Source organism: Oncorhynchus nerka, linkage group LG15 (assembly GCF_034236695.1).
Source record: "Oncorhynchus nerka isolate Pitt River linkage group LG15, Oner_Uvic_2.0, whole genome shotgun sequence".
Lineage (NCBI taxonomy): Eukaryota > Metazoa > Chordata > Actinopteri > Salmoniformes > Salmonidae > Oncorhynchus > Oncorhynchus nerka.
In genome coordinates, this window is record NC_088410.1 from 58,225,647 (window position 1) to 58,248,237 (window position 22,591).

The following is a 22,591-nucleotide window of genomic DNA, read 5'->3' on the forward strand; positions in this document are numbered from 1 at the left end:
CAGTTAGAGCTGATCTGTGTTTATTAGAGCGGTAAATGCAGAGGTTCCCAGACTACACCAGGACAGGGCCCCTCTACGGGGCCGCACTCTAGCTCTGTGTGTGTGTGTGTGTGTGTGTGTGTGTGTGTGTGTGTGTGTGTGTGTGTGTGTGTGTGTGTGTGTGTGTGTGTGTGAGTGTCTGTCTGTATTTTTGTGTGTCTGTGGAGAGAGGCACTGCAGTCAGGTCAATGCCTGGGAAACTGCCCCGCCACGCCCACACGTCCTCAAGCACACACTCAGCACTGAGTAGCTGGGAAATATGTATTTGAGCAGAAGACCCATGCTGCTGCACTGTCCACAGTGTTGTTATTGTTCTGCATGAATGGTCCTGGCCTTAGGAATTTGATCAATCCATTATTTTCACATGTTGAGGCACAAGCGGCCAGGAAAGCTGGCAGCTTCAGCCAACGGGGGTAGAAAGAATGGGCAGTGCAAAGCAAACAAGTTACTCATGCCTCCCACTAATTCATCCAGGGAAAATGGAGATGAGGCCACATACTGTCACTGTAGGCTACTTATCATAATAAAACCTTATGGGTTTAAGTAAAGATTCTCACAGGCATGCACATACATCCCTACCGTGACCATTCATTAACATTGTTAAACGCACATCCACATATCATGCAATTATAAAATCACCGTATTATAAACAGTAGCCTGCTATTTTAATAACCATGGTATTTTAAATTAAGAGCCCCGCAGAAGAGGATATATGCAAATTATGAAAAATATGATCAAGAAGCCTTACTTCACAGCTGTACTGTTTTCTTTCATTTAGTTTTGAGGCAAATGAGCTTCCTTGTAGGGAGCGCTGTGGTCAGAGAAACGAACTGTCCCTTTAAGAGAGCGAAAGCCATTACAGTATATTACCCGATGGCACTTAGAATCCCATTATGGGGATAGTTGCTGAACAAACTCTGTGTCAAAAAATTCAGAATGATAGCCTATCTTTTCTAAAAATCGAAATACTGAGATAAACGAAATCGAAAATCCCCTGGTATCAACTTTGGCGTGTGAACACAGCTCTACGATTTTACAGGTGTTAGCCGCGGCGCTAAGTCCCACAGAAATACTAGTCTAGGCCAATAGTCATGCACCAGTTCAGTTATACTGTTACCGGCCGCTGGCTCTACTCCTGTGTCGTGCTGCTAGTTTTCCTGGTCGTCCCGAACGAGGCAGGGTGTCAGGACACGGGTTTTTGCTGCACTGGGCACGACCGGTCGTGCGTCAGTAAGGGATTGAGAGCTGACCGTTCGTATGGCACCTGCTATTGCGACCAGGCTTGTACCTCTACTCTGGACTGCTGTCATGATTATGAATTCGCCTGTCCAGGTAAGTTTCCCATACACTATACAAAAGTATGTGGACACCCATCAAATGAATCATGCTTCACCATCTGGCAGTCTGACAGACGAATCTTGGTTTGGCTGATGCCAGGAGAACACTACCTGCCCCAATGCATAGTGCCAACTGTCAAGTTTGGTGAAGGAGGAATTAATGGTCTGGTGCTGTTTTTCCTGGTTCTGTCTAGGGCCCTTAGTTCCAGTGAAGGGAAATATTAATCCTACAGCATACAATGACATTCTAGATGAATCTGTGTTTCCAACTTTGTGGCAACAGTTTGGGGAAGGCAGAGCCGGTCCTGACCTCCCCGGGCCCTAAGAAAAATTCTGCTAAGGGGCCCTCTTACCTGACCCGTGAGCCATGTAAACCATTGCCTCACAGTCACACCTGACACCCCAGTGCTCCCACTACAATCCTCCCTCCTTTAAAACAGTTTGCTCCATCTGTCGGTCTAAGAATAAGTAGACCTATACCGAACGAGGTATAAACAAAAAATATGTATTGAATATAATATTTTCTATAGATTCTTAAGATAAGTGAATATTAACATAAATAAGAAATTCTAGAAAATATAAAATGTAGAAAATAATCAAATATATGACTGATCTTTGGCTCTGCTGCCTGGTCATTAGTCCAGTCCTCAAAATATTATACAATTAGCTTTGTCTATACAATGTAAACATAACCCTGTAGGCTATGGCTGCAGCTATATGTCTCAAAATAGTCAAATAAAACCTATACAGCTGTGTGATTAACTTTGGTTCCCTCTACAGCCTGGGCATTTTCAGCACCAGTCTCTCTGGACTGTCTGGAAGAAGTTGAGAAAGTATGTCACATAGTTAAGCAGTCATTTACACAAATGCACTTCTGCCATACAATCTTAAATGTTACTAAGTGTGTAAACATTTGAATGTTTGAATTCAAATCTTACCATCAAAATATTCCTCTTCTGCACCTTGAGGCAAAATCATCAATGATGTCATCATAGGACATGTGTTTCCCCACGTCATGATTTATGCTCATGATGGCCAGACCACTCAAACGCTCCTGTGACATGTTTCCCCACGTCATGATTAATGCTCATGATGGCCAGACCACTCAAACGCTCCTGTGACATGTTTCCCCACGTCATGATTTATGCTCATGATGGCCAGACCACTCAAACGTCAATTCTGAATCTCGTGTGCCAGATCCATTCCACTGAGGTCACAGTCATCTCTGAAGGTTAGAGTGTTTTCAACTTCCATGCAGTGAGCCTTTAAAGATTCACTGGACATCTGAGAGGCAGTGCTGAAGGTCAGCAGCACTCCGTATTTGGTTTTCACCTGGTTGAGTGTTTCAAATCTCTCATCCATGGATGTCACAGCAGTCGACCACAATGTTGAAGTAGTTGACTTCAAGGTTTTTCAGTGCCTCAGTCACTGGTTCGTCAGAAGCCTCATAGCTGAAATGCCTCTTGCTGTTTCTCAGGCTCTTCTCTATCAGAACAGCCTCCACATTTATTTCTTCACAAATGTGTTTGGCTGTTGTCTGGGCCTCAGAATACAGTTTGCCAGTATGTAGTGAGGGAGGCCTTTGCATTTGAGATTAAATTCACTGCGATATCCAACTGCATTGAGGCAGGTTGGAGGAGCTTGTTCACCTTGTTTGTCATTGTCAGTATCTCACACCATACGACACAGCAAATCAAGAAGCGGTAGGACTCAACACCCTCTGCAAATGCTTGTGCCTCCACTGTCTGGCTTCCAGTAATTCCTCCCGAACCTCCGACGCCAGAAACAAGGATTGCATGAACACTTTGGAGCCTACTCTCCCATCTTGTGTCACTCCATGACTTCACAGTTACGTGTTTCTTCAAAACACTCCATCTTTGTGTGCCAGCTGAAAAGGTGAAGAGATTTTACACACGCCCAACACAAAAACAACTGCATCTTTTAAAGATTTGGCAGCATCTGTAATGACAAGGTTTAGTGTATGTGCTCCACGTGGGACGAACACGGCTCTGGGATTTTTTTTGGAGCAGTCTGGTTTGTACTCCTTGCCCTTCATGTTGGCCCCATTATCATAAGCTTGCCCTCTGCCCTCTGCAATCTTCAAATGGGATCTTCAGCTCGTGTGGCTTATCTAAGATGACAGTGGACAGATTCAAGCCTGTTGTAAACTCAACAAACTCAACATCAAGCCGAGGAAGTGCTCCTTGATCTCTGACTTTCCCTTTAAAAGCCACGCTTCTCAGAATAATGGACATTTGCTCCTGGTGACTGTCAGGTGTACAGTCCAAGATAACGGAGAAGTACTTTGAGTCTCTTACTTGAATCACTGTTTCTTCCAGAATCTTGTCACTCCCAATCTGTGTCAGCTCATTCTCTGTGCGCTTCTCAAGGTAATGAGCATGTGTCTCTCCATCTTTAATTTTGCTGAGATGATTTTCCCTTACGGGGTCAATTTTTGCCAGTAATTCAACCTCTTTTAGGAAGTTTCCATTATCTGGTTGGAAGAGTTTGTCTGATGAATCTCTGAATGCTAGGTGATACTTATTAAACATGTAAGGACATCTCTTTCTTTCAGCCTCCAAACACTGTCATTGGTATCTGGTCAAGAGTCTGTTCGCGACTTAGGTGCAGATCAAGTTCTCTCCACTTAATGGCATTGTTTGTGTGTTCAGGACTACACTCATGGGGTTTCAGAATGGTGTTGATATTTGACCAGTCATTCACACCTTCCTTTATTATTGTGTGGTCTTTTGTAGAAAAGAGCTTACAGCTAAAACAATACACTGTGTGGTTTTTGATTGGTTATGAAAGCCAGCTCCTGGTAATCTTTTCCCGCATTTGACAGCTGTCTCTGTAATAAGCCTGAATGGAAACCTCCTCTAGACTTGTTTTTAGGGTTTGAAAAATCCATTCCCGGTTTGAATGGACCTCTGCACACTAACTCGGTTCCTCATAAAGTCTGTTAAAGACTGGGGGCCAATCTGCTGTGGGCCAATCTGCTGTGGGCCAATCTGCTGGGGGCCAATCTGCTGGGTCATTTGGTGGAGCTGAAACTGTTCTATTAGGGTCTGAGCTGCTTGTATCTGATGCTGGCTGTACACCTCTGGTTGTGCTAGTACTGGCTGTACTTCACCTGGGTCTGTGCTGGTGTTTGCTGAAGCTGCCAGTAATGCGTCTGTGTTTGTATTTTCTGAAGCCAGCTGTACTGGGTCTGTGTTAGTACTGACTGGATGTGGACCAACTGAGTCTGTGCTTGTACTGGCTGATGATCCAGCATCTCCTCTACTGACAAACTTAAGCATAGCACCTGTAAATTATAGATAACGATACCATTATACATTTTATCAGCTGCATCAGGCCCATTCAAACTGGCTCCCCCAGATTTATTTTTAGACATTTTCAAATCTAAAATACTATTTATACTATGGCTTGGCTGAATACTTGATGGTTATTATTTACTGAGAGATGTGCATCCATATGATTATGCCCAGCTAATCAACATTTTAAATTCAATATATACAGTGGGACTAAAAAGTATTTAGTCAGCCACCAATTGTGTAAGTTCTCCCACTTAAAAAGATGAGGCCTGTAATTTTCATCATAGGTACACTTCAACTATGACAGGCAAAATGAGGGGAAAAAATCCAGAAAATCACATTGTAGGATTTTTTATGAATTTATTTGCAAATTTTGGTGGAAAATAAGTATTTGGTCACCTACAAACAAGCAAGATTTCTGGCTCTCACAGACATGTAACTTCTTCTTTAAGAGGCTCCTCTGTCCTCCACTCGTTACCTGTATTAATGGCACCTGCTTGAACTTGTTATCAGTATAAAAGACACATGTCCACAACCTCAAACAGTCACACTCCAAACTCCACTATGGCCAAGACCAAAGAGCTGTCAAAGGACACCAGATACAAAATTGTAGACCTTCACCAGGCTGGGAAGACTGAATCTGCAATAGGTAAGCAGCTTGGTTTGAAGAAATCAACTGTGGGAGCAATTATTAGGAAATGGAAGACATACAAGACCACTGATAATCTCCCTCGATCTGGGGCTCCACGCAAGATCTCACCCCGTGGGGTCAAAATTATCACAAGAACGGTGAGCAAAAATCCCAGAACCACACAGGGGGACCTAGTGAATGACCTGTAGAGAGCTGGGACCAAAGTAACAAAGCCTACCATCAGTAACACACTACACCGCCAGGGACTCAAATCCTGCAGTGCCAGACGTGTCCCCCTGCTTAAGCCAGTACATGTCCAGGCCCGTCTGAAGTTTGCTAGAGAGCATTTGGATGATCCAGAAGAAGATTGGGAGAATGTCATATGGTCAGATGAAACCAAAATAGAACTTTTTGGTAAAAACTCAACTCGTCGTGTTTGGAGGACAAAGAATGCTGAGTTGCATCCAAAGAACACCATACCTACTGTGAAGCATGGGGGTGGAAAAATCATGCTTTGGGGCTGTTTTTCTGCAAAGTGACCAGGACGACTGATCCGTGTAAAGGAAATAATGAATGGGGCCATGTATCGTGAGATTTTGAGTGAACACCTCCTTCCATCAGCAAGGGCATTGAAGATGAAACGTGGCTGGGTCTTTCAGCATGACAATGATCCCAAACACACCGCCCGGGCAATGAAGGAGTGGCTTCGTAAGAAGCATTTCAAGGTCCTGGAGTGGCCTAGCCAGTCTCCAGATCTCAACCCCATAAAAAAATCTTTGGAGGGAGTTGAAAGTCCGTGTTGCCCAGCAACAGCCCCAAAACATCACTGCTCTAGAGGAGATCTGCATGGAGGAATGGGCCAAAATACCAGCAACAGTGTGTGAAAACCTTGTGAAAACGTTTGACCTCTGTCATTGCCAACAAAGGGTATATAACAAAGTTTTGAGATCATTTTTTGTTATTGACCAAATACTTATTTTCCACCATAATTTGCAAATAAATTCATTAAAAATCCTACAATGTGATTTTCTGGATTTTTTTTCCTCATTTTGTCTGTCATAGTTGAAGTGTACCTATGATGACAATTACAGGCCTCTCTCATCTTTTTAAGTGGGAGAACTTGCACAATTGGTGGCTGATTTGGCGCCGACAGAGATGGACGCCTCGCTTCGCGTTCCTAGGAAACTATGCAGTTTTTTGTTATTTTACGTGTTATTTCTTACATCAGTACCCCAGGTCATCTTAGGTTTCATTACATACAGTCGAGAAGAACTACTGAATATAAGATCAGCGTCAACTCACCATCAGTACGACCAAGAATATGTTTTCCGCGACGCGGATCCTGTGTTCTGCCTTACAAACAGGACAATGGAATGGATCGCATGCAGCGACCCAAGGAAACGACTCCGAAAAAGAGGGAAACGTAGCGGTCTTCTGGTCAGACTCAGGACAAGGGCACATCGCGCACCACTCCCCAGCATTCTTCTTGCCAATGTCCAGTCTCTTGACAACAAGGTTGATGAAATCCGAGCAAGGGTAGCATTCCAGAGGGACATCAGAGACTGCAACGTTCTCTGCTTCACGGAAACAAGGCTCACTGGAAAGACGCTATCCGGGCGGTGCAGCCAACGGGTTTCTCCACGCATCGCGCCGACAGAAACAAACATCTTTCTGGTAAGAAGAGTGGCGGGGGCGTATGCCTCATGACTAACGAGACATGGTGTGATGAAGGAAACATACAGGAACTCAAATCCTTCTGTTCACCTGATTTAGAATTCCTCACAATCAAATGTAGACCGCATTATCTTCCAAGATAATTATCTTCGATTATAATCACAGCCGTATATACCCCCCCCCAAGCAGACACATCGATGGCTCTGAACAAACTTTATTTAACTCTTTGCAAACTGGAAACCACTTATCCGGAGGCTGCATTCATTGTAGCTGGGGATTTTAACAAAGCTAATCTGAAAACAAGACTCCCTAAATTTTATCAGCATATCGATAGCGCAACCAGGGGTGGTAAAACCTTGGATCATTGTTACTCTAACTTCCGCGACGCATATAAGGCCCTGCCCCGCCCCCCTTTCGGAAAAGCTGACCACGACTCCATTTTGTTGATCCCTGCCTACAGGCAGAAACTTAAACAAGAGGCTCCCACGCTGAGGTCTGTCCAACGCTGGTCAGACCAAGCTGACTCCACACTCCAAGACTGCTTCCATCACGTGGACTGGGACATGTTTCGTATTGCGTCAGATAAAAATATTGACGAATACGCTGATTCGGTGTGCGAGTTCATTAGAACGTGCGTTGAAGATGTCGTTCCCATAGCAACGATAAAAACATTCCCTAACCAGAAACCGTGGATTGATGGCAGCATTCGCGTGAAACTGAAAGCGCGAACCACTGATTTTAATCAGGGCAAGGTGTCTGGCAACATGACCGAATACAAACAGTGCAGCTATTCCCTCCGCAAGGCTATTAAACAAGCTAAGCGTCAGTACAGAGACAAAGTAGAATCTCAATTCAACGGCTCAGACACAAGAGGCATGTGGCAGGGTCTACAGTCAATCACGGACTACAAGAAGAAACCCAGCCCAGTCATGGACCAGGATGTCTTGCTCCCAGGCAGACTAAATAACTTTTTTGCCCACTTTGAGGACAATACAGTGCCACTGACACGGCCTGCAACGAAAACATGCGGTCTCTCCTTCACTGCAGCCGAGGTGAGTAAGACATTTAAACGTGTTAACCCTCGCAAGGCTGCAGGCCCAGACGGCTTCCCCAGCCGCGCCCTCAGAGCATGCGCAGACCAGCTGGCCGGTGTGTTTACGGACATATTCAATCAATCCCTATACCAGTCTGCTGTTCCCACATGCTTCAAGAGGGCCACCATTGTTCCTGTTCCCAAGAAAGCTAAGGTAACTGAGCTAAACGACTACCGCCCCGTAGCACTCACTTCCGTCATCATGAAGTGCTTTGAGAGACTAGTCAAGGACCATATCACCTCCACCCTACCTGACACCCTAGACCCACTCCAATTTGCTTACCGCCCAAATAGGTCCACAGACGATGCAATCTCAACCACACTGCACACTGCCCTAACCCACCTGGACAAGAGGAATACCTATGTGAGAATGCTGTTCATCGACTACAGCTCGGCATTCAACACCATAGTACCCTCCAAGCTCGTCATCAAGCTCGAGACCCTGGGTCTCGACCCCGCCCTGTGCAACTGGGTACTGGACTTCCTGACGGGCCGCCCCAGGTGGTGAGGGTAGGCAACAACATCTCCTCCCCGCTGATCCTCAACACGGGGCCCCACAAGGGTGCGTTCTGAGCCCTCTCCTGTACTCCCTGTTCACCCACGACTGCGTGGACACGCACGCCTCCAACTCAATCATCAAGTTTGCGGACGACACAACAGTGGTAGGCTTGATTACCAACAACGACGAGACGGCCTACAGGGAGGAGGTGAGGGCCCTCGGAGTGTGGTGTCAGGAAAATAACCTCACACTCAACGTCAACAAAACTAAGGAGATGATTGTGGACTTCAGGAAACAGCAGAGGGAACACCCCCCTATCCACATCGATGGAACAGTAGTGGAGAGGGTAGCACGTTTTAAGTTCCTCGGCATACACATCACAGACAAACTGAATTGGTCCACTCACACTGACAGCGTCGTGAAGAAGGCGCAGCAGCGCCTCTTCAACCTCAGGAGGCTGAAGAAATTCGGCTTGTCACCAAAAGCACTCACAAACTTCTACAGATGCACAATCGAGAGCATCCTGGCGGGCTGTATCACCGCCTGGTACGGCAACTGCTCCGCCCTCAACCGTAAGGCTCTCCAGAGGGTAGTGAGGTCTGCACAACGCATCACCGGGGGCAAACTACCTGCCCTCCAGGACACCACCCGATGTTACAGGAAGGCCATAAAGATCATCAAGGACATCAACCACCCGAACCACTGCCTGTTCACCCCGCTATCATCCAGAAGGCGAGGTCAGTACAGGTGCATCAAAGCTGGGACCGAGAGACTGAAAAACAGCTTCTATCTCAAGGCCATCAGACTGTTAAACAGCCACCACTAACATTGAGTGTCTGCTGCCAACACACTGTCATTGACACTGACCCAACTCCAGCCACTTTAATAATGGGAATTGATGGGAAATGTTGTAAATATATCACTAGCCACTTTAAACAATGCTACCTTATATAATGTTACTTACCCTACATTATTCATCTCATATGCATACGTATATACTGTACTCTACATCATCGACTGCATCCTTATGTAATACATGTATCACTAGCCACTTTAACTATGCCACTTTGTTTACTTTGTCTACATTCTCATCTCATATGTATATACTGTACTCGATACCATCTACTGTATGCTGCTCTGTACCATCACTCATTCATATATCCTTATGTACATATTCTTTATCCCCTTACACTGTGTATAAGACAGTAGTTTTGGAATTGTTAGTTAGATTACTTGTTGGTTATCACTGCATTGTCGGAACTAGAAGCACAAGCATTTCGCTACACTCGCATTAACATCTGCTAACCATGTGTATGTGACAAATAAAATTTGATTTGATTTGACTAAATACTTTTTTGCCCCACTGTACATTATAGTCAATGTCAATCCATTGCTTTCCATCTTGCATTAGTCCAGAGTTGTAACTAAACCTGGTCTGAGAGACGAGACAATCATTGTCTTGTTTTAAAATGATGTGTGCCTGTGAGGAGTGCCATCACACCCATATATTGTCTGGACTGGTCCCCACAGAGGTTGCTGCTGGAAAGCGCGAGTTTCATTTCGTGCACGCGCATATGAACGCATGTTCCCGCTCGACGCGGATATCTTTTTCGAGCTGCTGTTTATTGTTGCCCGTTGGCGTGTATCAAACGTAATAAATAGTTAGTATTTCACTCTCACTTTTGTCAGGCACAAAGTCACAGGACACACAGCCCCGGAAGTGGCAGGCAAGCAAGACACAGACAGACCAAGAGATGCACTGCCCAGCAAGGTTAGCAAGACAGACTAGAGCGAGATGCACTGCAAGCTCGCACATCAACTTAACGTTACTGTTATTTGCTGACATCAAACTTGGAGAGGAGAGAACACACGTTTACCTGATCGCTGTTCCCACAATTCACTCTCGTGTTGTTGTCTTTTTCTTCTTCTCTTTTCGTGACCAGAAGAATAGTTTCGCTTCATCTTTTCATCGAGTGTAAACATTGACACCCGCTTTGACACGAGGGGAGACGGGGCCCTTGCGGAATTTGCGGGGCCCTGCGCAACTTGCGTAGTGAGCGTATAGGCCCTCCCGGCTCTGGGGGAAGGCCCTTTCCTGTTTCTGTATGACAGTGACCCGTGCATAAGGTGAGGTCCATAAAGACATTTTGGGATGAATTGGATCGTCGACTGCAAGACAGGCCTAATCGCCCTACATCAGTGCCCGACCTCACTAATGCTCGTGGCTGAATGGAAGCAAGTCCCCTCAGCAACATCTGGTGGAAAGCCTTCCCAGAAGAGTGGAGGCTATTATAGCAGCAAAGGGGGGGCAAACTCCATATTAATGCCCATGATTTTGTGATGAGATGTTCGACGAGCAGGTGTCCACATACCTTTGGTCATGTAGTGTATAATATGTTACCCAAAGTGTGTCAATTTCTACAACACAATAAGACCTGTGTTTGACAACACTGCATATGGTCGTTTTGCCCCAGTTTGGTGCAAAAGTCATTGAGATTCTCCTGAAAGTGTGATGATTAATTGTCACGTGAGCCATATGATTTGTTTGTAATTCATAGTGTTTTTATATTTTTTTACCATTATTTAACCAGGCATGTCAGTTAAGAACAAATTCTTATTTTCAATGACGGCCTAGGAACAGTGGGTTAACTGCCTGTTCAGGGGCAGAACGACAGATTTGTACCTTGTTAGCTCGGGGGTTTGAACTTGCTAGTCCAACGCTCTAACCACTAGGCTACCTTGCCGCCCCATATATATATATATACCTTGCTTGTAGTTGTATACCAATTTACTTTTTATTTAGCTGTCTAAAAATGCTAAATGCTTTTTCAGTAGCAAATGCATACAGTGGAGGGCACTCTACCATAGAGTCGTGCTTGTACTTGCTTTCATTTACCCCTGCCATGTTCTCATGCTATCCTGTCCCCAGGGCCCGCTCTAGTCTTTTGGGGTCCCTATGTGAGAGTTAGTAGAAAATTCTACACATTTTGTCACGATTTATGTCATGTTAAAATTATATCTGAGTGAGATTGACTAACAAATATCAATGGGGGCCCCCTCGAGGTCAGAGCCATTACATTTCAGTCATTTGGCAGAAGCTAATAGCCAGAGCAACTTACAGATGCAATTAGGGTTAAGTACCTTGCTCAAGGGCATGTCCGATTTTTCACCTAGGCAGCACGGGGTTTCAAACCAGTGACCTTTTCGGTTACTGGCCCAATGCTCTTTACCACTAGGGTACCTGCAGCTGGCCCCTGGGCACGCTGACTAGACTAACTTACCAATCTAATATTTTTTGGGGGAATGATAATTGAGTGACTTTCATTGACTGGCATAACAAAAGCAAAAGTGATGATGCACAACCAAATTTCAAAACTACACTTGTGTATTCTACTATTCTAACTCTCAACAGTAAGTTGAGAGTTCCAAAAAAAGAATGTATGTTGCTTATGCCTGGAGCTGGCCTTGCCTGTCCTCCCCATCCCTCCTAGCGGTGTCCTGTGTGCTGAGTGAGTGGACTGCGTGGTCTGGCTGTGGTGAGCCCTGCAGGGCCACAGTTCGGATAAGGAGCAGGGAAGTCCTGCAGGAGCCCCGAAATGGGGGGAAACCCTGTCCACACGTGGAGGAGCACGCCGGCTGTGCAGAGTACAGGAAACACCACCGACAGTGCAGCAAATCACTAGGTAAGCACCACAGCCATATACTGAGTGTACCAAACATTTAGAACACCTTCCTTGTATTGAGTTGCACCCCCTTCTACACATTTTGTCACGACTTATGCCATGTTAAAATGATATCGGAGTGAGATTGACTAACAAAATCAATGGGGGCGCCCTCGAGGTCAGAGCCATTACATTTCAGTCATTTAGCAGAAGCTAATAGCCAGAGCGACTTACAGAAGCAATTAGGGTTAAGTACCTTGCTCAAAGGGCATGTCAGATTTTTCACCTAGGCAGCACGGGGTTTCAAACCAGTGACCTTTTCGGCTACTGGCCCAATGCTCTTAACCACTAGGGTACCTGCAGCTGGCCCCTGGGCACGCTGACTAGACTAATTTACCAATCTAATTTTTTGGGGGGGAATGATAATTGAGTGACTTTCATTGACTGGCATAACAAAAGCAAAAGTGATGATGCACAACCAAATTTCAAAACTACACTTGTGTATTCTACTATTCACTCAGATATAATAGAATAGCCTCAATTCGTCGGGCATGGACTACAAGGTGTCAAGCATTTCACAGGGATGCTTCACACAGTTGTGTCAAGTTTCCCGGATGTCCTTTGGGTGGTGGACCATTCTTAATACACACGGGAAACAGTTGAGCTTAACCCAGCAGCGTTGCAGTTCTTGACACACAAACAGGTGCGCCGGTCATCAATTACCGTACTCCGTTCAAAGTCACTGAAATCTTTTGTCTTGCCCGTTCACCCTCTGAATGGCACACATACACCATCCATGTCTCAATTATCTCAAGGCTTAAAAATCCTTCTTTAACCTGTCTCCTCCCCTTCATCTACAATGATTTGAAGTGGATTTAACAGGTGACATCAGTAAGGGCTCATAGCTTTCACCTGGTCAGTCATGGAAAGAGCCTGTGTTCTTAATGTTTTGTACACTCAGTGTATATTGCCTTAGACTATATATCTAAATGCTCTGGTAAGGACCTTAACCCATATGTCTTTAATGCCTCTCGTCTCTGTCGGATATCCCTCTGTCTTCAAGCAAAGGATACATTCCCAGGTCTCCCTTGCAGAATAGGTCTTCTGACCTCAATGGGCCTACCTGGTTAAATAAAAAAATGTGTGTGTGGGGGGGGGGTAAAAAGCTATGCTATTTTTGTCATGGTTTTGTCCTTATGGATATTGTCTTTGCAGTCCCGGCTCTCATCACTACCGGTGGCTATGGCAACGCCAGGAAGAAGAGGGACATCCCTGATAACAGTGATGTCGAAGGGTGAGATATCCAGTCTATGTGTTTGTCTCCTTCCATAGTATTCCTGTCTTGTTTTCTGACCACTGTGTGTATATGAATGTACAGGAGGTTGGTGGCACCTTAAATTGGGGAGGACAGGCTCATGGTAATGACTGGAGTGGAATTGGTGGAATGATATCAAATACAGCAAACGCATGGTTTGATGCCATTCCATTTGCTCCGTTCCAGCCAGTATTATGAGCTGTCCTCCCCTCAGTCTCTACTGTACTTTGTGTGAGGGTGTACAGTGGCAAGAAAAGGTATGTGAACCCTTTGGAAAAACCTAGATTTCTGCATAAATTGGTCATAAAATTTGATCTGATCTTCATCTAGGTCACAACAATAGACACACAATTTGCTTAAACTAATAAAACACAAGCAATTATATGTTTTCATGTCTTTATTGAACACACTATGTAAACATTCACAGTGCAGGGTGGAAAAAATATGTTGAACCCTTGGATTTAATAACTGGTTGATCCTCCTTTGGCAGCAATAACCTCAACCAAACATTTTCTGTAGCTGCTGATCAGACCTGTACAATGGTCAGGAGGAATTTTGGACCATTCCTCTTTACAAAACTGTTTCAATTCAGCAATATTCTTGGGATGTCTGGTGTGAACTGCTCTCTTGAGGTCATGCCACAGCATCTCACTCTGGTTGAGGTCAGGACTCTGACTGGGCCACTCCTTAAGGCGTATTTTCTTCTGTTGAAGCCATTCTGTTGTTGATTTACTTCTGTGTTTTGGGTCGTTGTCCTGTTGCATCACCCGACTTATGTTGAGCTTCAATTGGCGGACAGATAGCCTTACATTCTTCAGCAAAATGTCTTTATAAACTTGGGAATTCATATTTCCGTCGATGATGGCAAGCTGTCTAGGCCCTGAGGCTGCAAAGCAGCCCCAAACCATGATGCTCCCTCCACCATACTTTACAGTTGGGATGAGGTTTTGATGTTGGTGTGCAGTGCAATTCTTTTGTCCACACAGGGTGTTGTGTGTTCCTTCCAAACAACTCAACTGTAGTTGCACCTGTCCACAGAATATTTTGCGCTGTGGAACATCCAGGTGCTCTTTTGCAAACTTCAGTTGGACAGCAATGTATTTTTTGGACAGCAGTGGCTTCTTCCGTGCTGTCCTCCCCTGAACACCATTCTTTTTTAGTGTTTTAAGTATCGTAGACTCATCAACAGAGATGTTAGCATGTTCCAGAGATTTCTGTAAGTCTTTAGCTGACACTCTAGGATTCTTCTTAACCTTATTGAGCATTCTGCGCTGTGATCTTGCAGTCATCTTTGCAGGACGGCCACTCCTAGGGAGAGTAGCAACAGTGCTGAACTTTCCATTTATAGACCATTTGTCTTACCGTGGATTGATGAACATCAAGGCTTTTAGAGATATTTTTGTAACCCTTTTCAGCTTTATGCAAGTCAACAATTCTTAATCTTAGGTCTTCTGAGATCTCTTTAGTTCGAGGCATGGTTCACATCAGGCAATGCTTCTTGTGAATAGCAAACTCACATTTTTTTATATTTTTTTTATAAGGCAAGGCAGCTCTAACCAACATCTCCAATCTCGTCTCATTGATTGGACTCCAGGTTAGCTGACTCCTGACTCCAATTAGCTTTTGGAGAAGTCATTAGCCTAGGGGTTCGAATACTTTTTCCAAACTACACTGTGAATGTTTAAATGATGTATTCAATATAGACAAGCAAAATTCAATAATTTGTATGTTATTAGTTTAAACACACCATGTTTTTGTCTATTGTTGTGACTTAGATGAAGATCAGATCAAATTTGATGAGCAATTTATGTAGAAATCCAGGTAATTCCAAAGGGTTCACATACATTTTCTTGCCACTGTGTGTCTGTAATGTGTATACTTATCCAGGTACTGTGTGCAGTTCCAACTGACCTCCCTGACCCCTGGGTGCCAGCGTAGTGTGGGGCCACACACCCGCTGGATGCAGTACCTGAGAGAGGGCCACCAAGTTTGTGTGGAGTGCCAGCCTCCAGCCCTCGCTGCCGGGCAGACACACTGCTCTGGAGATGGAGATAAGGACGAGGAGGAGAGGTAAGACATGCAGGGCCCACGAGCAAAGGAGGGGAGGGGAGAGAAGAGAGCTTGAGGCTATACATATGTGGTAAAGATATTAGGACATTCCGTTTAAATCGTGTTTACATTCTAACCCAATGTTGCTATTCTTGTTTGAAGAGTAAGATTTCAGCCACTAGGTGGCAGCCTTAGTCTAGACTAGATAAATCAACGGCAGTCTTTCATTGTCCCTCCCCCCTCTTTCAGTGGCAGGCAGTCTCTGCAGTGGCAGGCGGTGGGTAACCCCAGGTGTCGTGGCGTGTGGAGGCGTGTCAGGAGACTAGAATCCTGCTCCTGTCCCACCGTCCACAGCTTCCTCTTCATATAACCCTGGGTTACTGTCTAGTCTACAGACCTGAGTCTACAACTTCTTCATGGCCATACACAGACAGACCGGACAGCACATGGATCAGGCATAATCAAAAGGCAACACCAACAGGGCTGCGTGCATCCGTATGGACCTGATCATACCAGTGTCTAACATAACAATTGATATGAAACCTCTGGCAACAATTTAATCGTGTTTAATGCGGCTCATTCGGGTAATTTTGTTCTTTGGTTGGCCAGAATATTTATTTAAAAAAAATACTATTGTAGATTATTTTCTAAGTGTATGTAACTGTCAGTGCAGTTTGTCTTTGTATTAGCGAAAGCCTTCAATAATGCCTGTAACACATGTCAATAACCAAAACTCAACCCATTCATTAATTAGACTTTTATTGAATTTTCAGTCATCCAAGGGGAATGTTGCCTTTTTAAAAGAAATAGAAAGATCTTGGGACATTGAGACACTTTTTTACAGGACAGTTAAACTGGCGTTGTGCATGTTTCACACCCAGTCACGGCTCCAAAGTTACGACATGCATCGATCGAACAACAGAACATTTATACAGCAACAACTTACAGCATTAGAAAGTCGACAGGTAAAAATATTACAAAACAAACAGTAGCCTGGAGACCTACAAAAACAACAGTAGAAGAAGAGGTGGGGATAGTCTGAAAGTCTGTCAAATCTCCCCCTTCAGTTCCCTGGAATTTCTGTATGTTACAATGACTGGTTGGGAATGACTCGTTGGGATCTCTTTCAAATCTATTACATTTCCAAATCCAATTCTCGAATTGAATTCCAATTTACCAAGCATTTCAAATGGACCCTAACCCTGAAATCCCAACATCAATTTCAATGGCATTTGTCTAATATCCTAAATTGAATGTTATTCATATCTTATCAAAATATGATAAATAAAATGAGTCACTTGATTGTGCTTTCTCATTAAAACATAACACTTACAAATCCTTTGACATCAGAAACCCTTTTGTTCAGGACTACAGTAAAAGTTAAAGCTCTTGTACGCTACAAGACGTTTCGATGTTGGGTGACTCACTCAGAGATGGAGAGAGACTGATGTATAAAGTGCCCTTTAAGAAAGAAAAAGAAATACAAAGACTAGCAGCAAATTTACATAAACTTTTTTTTTAAACACATTGGTCAGTGGTCACAGTATAGCAGTAAACACATTTCACCTTGTCAGAACATTGTCCAGAATCATTCTACCAAAACAAATATGTAAAGGCGATCAGTGGCTATTTCCTCTCTGTAAGTGTCCATGATGTGTTTTCCAGTTAGTCTTTCCAACCGAATACTCTCCACAGGATCATCTCATAGCAATGCTACAACGTATATCATGTCTATTCATGAAGAATTGATTGTCATCTTTCTTTTAAAGAGATATTTTACGTGACAAAACTGTCCCTGACTCCCACTATGTATTCTTGCAGTGAGAGCATAACATGATGCATGGTTATGTGAAACATATGGGACAGCAACACAACTCCGTATTAGACAGTGCACAAGAAGCCAACGCCATACATATGACAGCCAATTTAACGAGATGGATTTCAAGTGCGTTGTGAAAATAATGAACACAAAACAGTGACATCGTATGTCCACTCTACAGTTCTAATCATCCATCCCACTGGCACCGACGTCAATTCAACGTCTATTCCACGTTGGTTCAACAAGGTGGGATGTTAACATTAACCACGTTTCCAGATACATTTAAAGTACATGTCGGATTAAAAAAAATGTCATGACAGGCCTGATGGAAACAGAAAATGTGTCGGTAAACTTTACAAATGTTGACAAACAGAATATGCCAGACAAGGTGGGATCTTTTTGTGTTGGTAAAATGAATTATGCAAGAATTGGTGGTAGGAACACTTTATCCTCAAATATGAATAATAACCATAAGATCGAAGTAAATGTAGTCATGCGATATGTTGTGTGGTCCTCCGGTTATGACTCGGGAACGCATGCAGTTTATTAGGCTACGGATGAAATAAATCATGGTGAACTTCACAGGGTTGTGAAGGTGCACGGTGGTGAGCTTCCTTCTTTCCAATACATTTCAAGGGTCTCATTCTGTTGACATGATGATCGACGCTTGGCTGCCGTTTGACAAATAAAAATAATATCGCTCTTATCCATAATATTCTCATCATGCAGGTAGGTAGCCTATTGACTAGAGCTCATATGCCAAAACCATAGTGGACACACTTGCTATTTAACGCAAAATTTAGTGTGACAAAGCCATCAGTATATTTGAAAATGGGATGGAAAACCATTAAACATAGATTTTGTTTATTCGGTACATGGGAATATAACGGCAAAATTATTTTTTGTATGTTCAATGGGCCTAAATCATCACGCACATGCCTTTATCCGCAACAAGTCAATTTGATGGAAACACATCTCTGGTGGGAAAATGCGCATATTGTTGTTATGTGGATTTTAGAATATTCGTATGAAAATCTGTCGCCAGTTGGATAGAAACCTAGCTAATGTCTAACAAAGTGGAAGCCTTCGGCTGAGCATCAGTCCCTTTAAACGTGACAATAACACACACACATACACAGTGTTTCAGAGGTTCTGCCCTTCCTACAGTCATTGCTATTCTTTTCACATAGCTTCTCTCGCTCGGATCCAGCTCAGACAGGAATGGGTGCGAAAAATGCGTCTTTGGAGATGCGATGTTCTCACCTTTTCACACGAACTTTTCTCAGAAAGAGGAAGAGGAAGAGAGCCAAGGACGAACACATGGACATGTATGTGGACAGTGTTGTGGGTCTGTCTTTAAAAAAAAAATGATAAGCATCTTCAGTGATATCTATGCACTGTGACGTCTATTCTTCAGAATGCATTATCATGCATTTATTCAAAACTAGGCAGGGGGGAATGGGTGGTTACAGGATGTTTCTTTGTCTACGTGCACTCCTGTGTAACAACTACTGTATGTTTGAGTGTGTAAACCTAAAGAATGCATGCATTTCGATACAATTAGACATTCCCACCCCAATTAGCAGAGCTATGCAGCTCTGGTATCAGCCTTGCCAGGATGGAGCTTGTTACTATGGAAACTGGGCAGGCCTGGAGCTATCTTGTAGATATTGTATACCTGTGTATGGGCTGTCCTTTCAATATGTCTGTATGTCTGTGTGCGGATGAATGCAGATGCACTCAAAAAGACTAGACATGCTATTCAATCAAAACCTGTAACTAGGTTTCCTGGATAAGTGAGAAGTAACACTCTTCCCTCTTTTGAATTAATATGCTGTTCAGACTTATACTGCAACCTAAGGAGTACTGTATGGGGGATCTTTCTCTCGCTCATTCCAACTCCAGTTCAAAATGGACCAGTCTTTGGCTCTATGTTGTTGAAAGGAAAATGATGATGATGCATGTTATGGCAGCTTTATCGATGTTTCACTTTAAATCTGAACATATATCATAAATGTTTGCTTGGATTTGGAAATATAGGTTCATAAATCCGTTCACCACATTCTTTATAAAGTACCAGAAAAATAAACAGGTCATTTTTCTTTTACACATCTCAGCACATCAGCTGAAGTGACTATTTTGAACTCTGGGCTCTATTTAATCTGTATTGCTTGAAGCGTTAATGAAAGTGCACTTGAAATGTAAATGTAATTTCCTATTGAGCTGACACTTGCAGCGTTTACCATGAATGCATTCTCTGCTAACGCGGAAACGTTGCTTTTCAGTTTCAATAACGCAGTTACGCTGAGTTTCCCCGATATGGATTGAATCGAGCCCCTTTTGTCTTGGTGGTATGACTGGGAGGAAGAGGCAGGCTGTTTGGTAGATGCATGTCTTGGAGGAGAGCTCTCCTAAATGTGTGTTTGATGCAAAAAATCTTCAGGGATATTTATGATTCCTGACTTTAATACCAAAAAGATGAGGTTTCTTTCAACCATTCCCCTCTGACTCAAACCCAATGCAATAAAAATAAAACGACACACAATCAAGACATTCACAGACAGAAATGTCAGATCAAATGTGGTCCTCTACTCTTACTATGTGATAAAGAAACGGTACCAAGAAGAACAAGACTCTTTTTGACAGACGGTGGTTTTCCCTAAGATGAGTCTGGATTGTAAACCTCCAGCAACTGTAACTTGTCTAGAAATATGTCATACAGAATTACTCAAACAGTTATGGTCATGACACAACAGACTAGCAAATCACACATTTCTATAGGTAACCTACTTTATTTATATAAAAATAAATCAGGTGAGACAATCTAAAAGTGTGGATATCTTTTAAACACGTACACGCCAACTCACACACACACACACACACACACACGCGTGCACACACACACACACACATACACACACATACACACACACTCACATATGACTAAGGCCAGGTTTGGGTCTAGGGGGGCACTAGTAAGTAGCTTATTGGTGTCTACCGTAACTCCTCCCTACACTCTTAGAAAAAAGGTGCTATCTAGAACCTAAAAGGTTGGTTCTAGGTAGAACCCTTTTGTTTCAAAATATAACCATTTTGGGTTCCATGTAGAACCCTTTTCACAGATGGTTCTACATGGAATCCAAACAGTTCTACTTGGAACAAAAAAGGTTTTTATCTGAAGCCAAAAATGGTTCTCTTATGGGGACAGCCAAAGAACCCTTTTGGAAAACCTTTTTCTAAGAGTGTAGTTTTCTACAGTGTGAGCTGGGCTGGGGCGGAATGGGACAGTGGTCAGCTGATATATATAGACCTGTGGGAGAATATAGGGGATGACTGTCTTGCTGTTTCCCACCTCACCCCTCATCCTGCCTCTTACCCCATAGCCACTGAAATGGACCACCACAGCCTCAACCAACCAACAGACCATGTCCCTTCCCAGCATGCTCTGCTTTGACCTGCTCCCACGTCTCCCTGTGGGGCCCCTGCTCAGTTGGGTTTGTGGGAGTTTTCTGCCCAGTTCTATGGTAGCTTGTGTACCGTGGCTAACAGGAAGGGGGGGAGAAGAGGGAGAGTGTTCTTTATCTGTCCTGCAAGTCTTTTCCCATAGTATTGAACACCACACCACAGCCCAAACGCTGCCCTGAATCTCTCTCCCTTCCTGGCCCTTTCTGTCAGTTTGTAAAGGGATTCTGCACAGTGTGTCTCTTTCCTTCCTTCACTCTCTTACTTTCTCTTTCTCTATCACTTTCTCTGCCTTCCATACAGTACCTTGTCTGTGTTTCTCTGGATGTCCCTGACATAAGTCTTCCTTGCTCCAGCTCTCTTAACGCTGGCCGTGCTATCCTCTGCTCTGCCCTATATCTGTAGCTCAGAGACTCTTGTCCATGGTACTAGACCTTCCTCTGTCCCCTTTGGACCTGCGGGGCAGCTCTGGAACCACATGGTTCTCCGTGTGGCCCCCACTCCCCCGCGTCCCCCCATCCAGGCCAGGGAATAGGCAGTTCTGCCCCAGCATCCGCTGGGTGGTGCCTGGTGCCAGGTGGTTGATGCCTCTCTGGTTGTAGCCGCTGTTGATGTTCTTGCTGTGTTTGGGGGGACTGGAGCCGGCCAGCAGGCGCTCCGAGGGGCTGGTGGCCTCCGACATGTCCCGCAGGTGCTCATCTTCGTCTGTGTCGGCGTCAATGTACTTACTGATGGAGGAGTCGTGGAAAGTGAAAACGGCCGGTGTGGAGGTCAGGGCAGTGGTCAGGGTGGAGCTGTCAGAGGACTTGGTCGGTGTCCTGCTGCTGGCTGTGGTGTAGATGGACGTCTCTGGGCTGAGCAGGGAGCGGTCAGACAGGACGGAACTGTCTGAGAGAGGACCACCGCTGCTGGGGGAAGGGCCTGGTCCTGGCACTGACTCCCTTCCACTGCTCCTGTAGTTCACCTTGTAGGAAAGGCCACCACCCTTTAGAGGGTTGTTAAAGTTACGAGTGTTGCCAGAACCTGCAGACTTCACAGCAGAGAGTGGATCCAGCAAGGGCTCATGCTCCAGGGTGGTCTGGAGGCCAGGGTTGGTGCTGACCCGCCCAGAGAGGGCCGTGACTGGGTTGATGTGGGAGAAACGGCTGGTCTCCTGGGCCAGGAGGGCCAGGCCGTAGGCTGGACTATGGGCGTAGACACCACGTGGATTCTCTTGGAAGTCTGCAGCACAGCTGATGTAGCTGTCAATACTAGACAGGCTCTTCATGTCCCCCACCCCCTCTCGACCCCCTAGCATAGGGTCCCCTGGACCCCCAGGGATGGTCCCCAGCTCTATCTCATCCCTATCCCTCTGCCTGCCAGCCCTGGAGCTCTTGTCTTTGGCATTGAGGTTGGGCTGTGACTGGGTCTTGGCCATTTGGTTATACATCTCCTCCAGCTTCTGTGGGTTGAGCCCCTGAGGACTGGAGGCCCTGGCCTTGCTGGGGGAACCCGTCTGCGACTCCACAGGGTTGAAGGAGTGGGCCGAGCTGGTCTCGGAGGCGGTGGTGGCCCGCTTAGGTGTCCACTTCCAGTGGCTGGGTGACAGGTGGTTGTCTTGCGTCAGCGGCCTCTCACTCTTCTCCACCACCACATCCATCAGCTCGGCACTGCGGGCGAACGCCTCCTTCATGTTCATGGATACGATGCTCCCA

At 44.8% G+C, this 22,591-nt stretch overlaps 2 protein-coding genes across 2 annotated transcripts in view; one reads left to right on the top strand and one right to left on the bottom strand.

The window, feature by feature from the left end:
* Positions 1 to 894: 894 nt before the first annotated feature.
* On the top strand, positions 895 to 16,675 carry si:dkey-7k24.5 (somatomedin-B and thrombospondin type-1 domain-containing protein). The gene is made up of 5 exons (XM_029682873.2): positions 895 to 1,371; positions 12,082 to 12,273; positions 13,468 to 13,546; positions 15,455 to 15,637; positions 15,866 to 16,675. The coding sequence occupies exons 1-5, from the start codon at positions 1,131 to 1,133 to the stop codon at positions 15,984 to 15,986; spliced, it is 816 nt and encodes a 271-aa protein (XP_029538733.1). The 5' UTR covers positions 895 to 1,130; the 3' UTR covers positions 15,987 to 16,675.
* Positions 16,676 to 16,751: 76 nt separating this feature from the next.
* kcnb1 (potassium voltage-gated channel, Shab-related subfamily, member 1) overlaps positions 16,752 to 22,591 on the bottom strand; it is a 74,554-nt gene continuing 68,714 nt past the window's right edge. The window contains 1 exon segment of the mRNA XM_029682871.2: positions 16,752 to 22,590. Within this exon segment, the coding sequence (XP_029538731.2) occupies positions 21,304 to 22,590 (1,287 nt within the window). The 3' untranslated portion in view covers positions 16,752 to 21,303.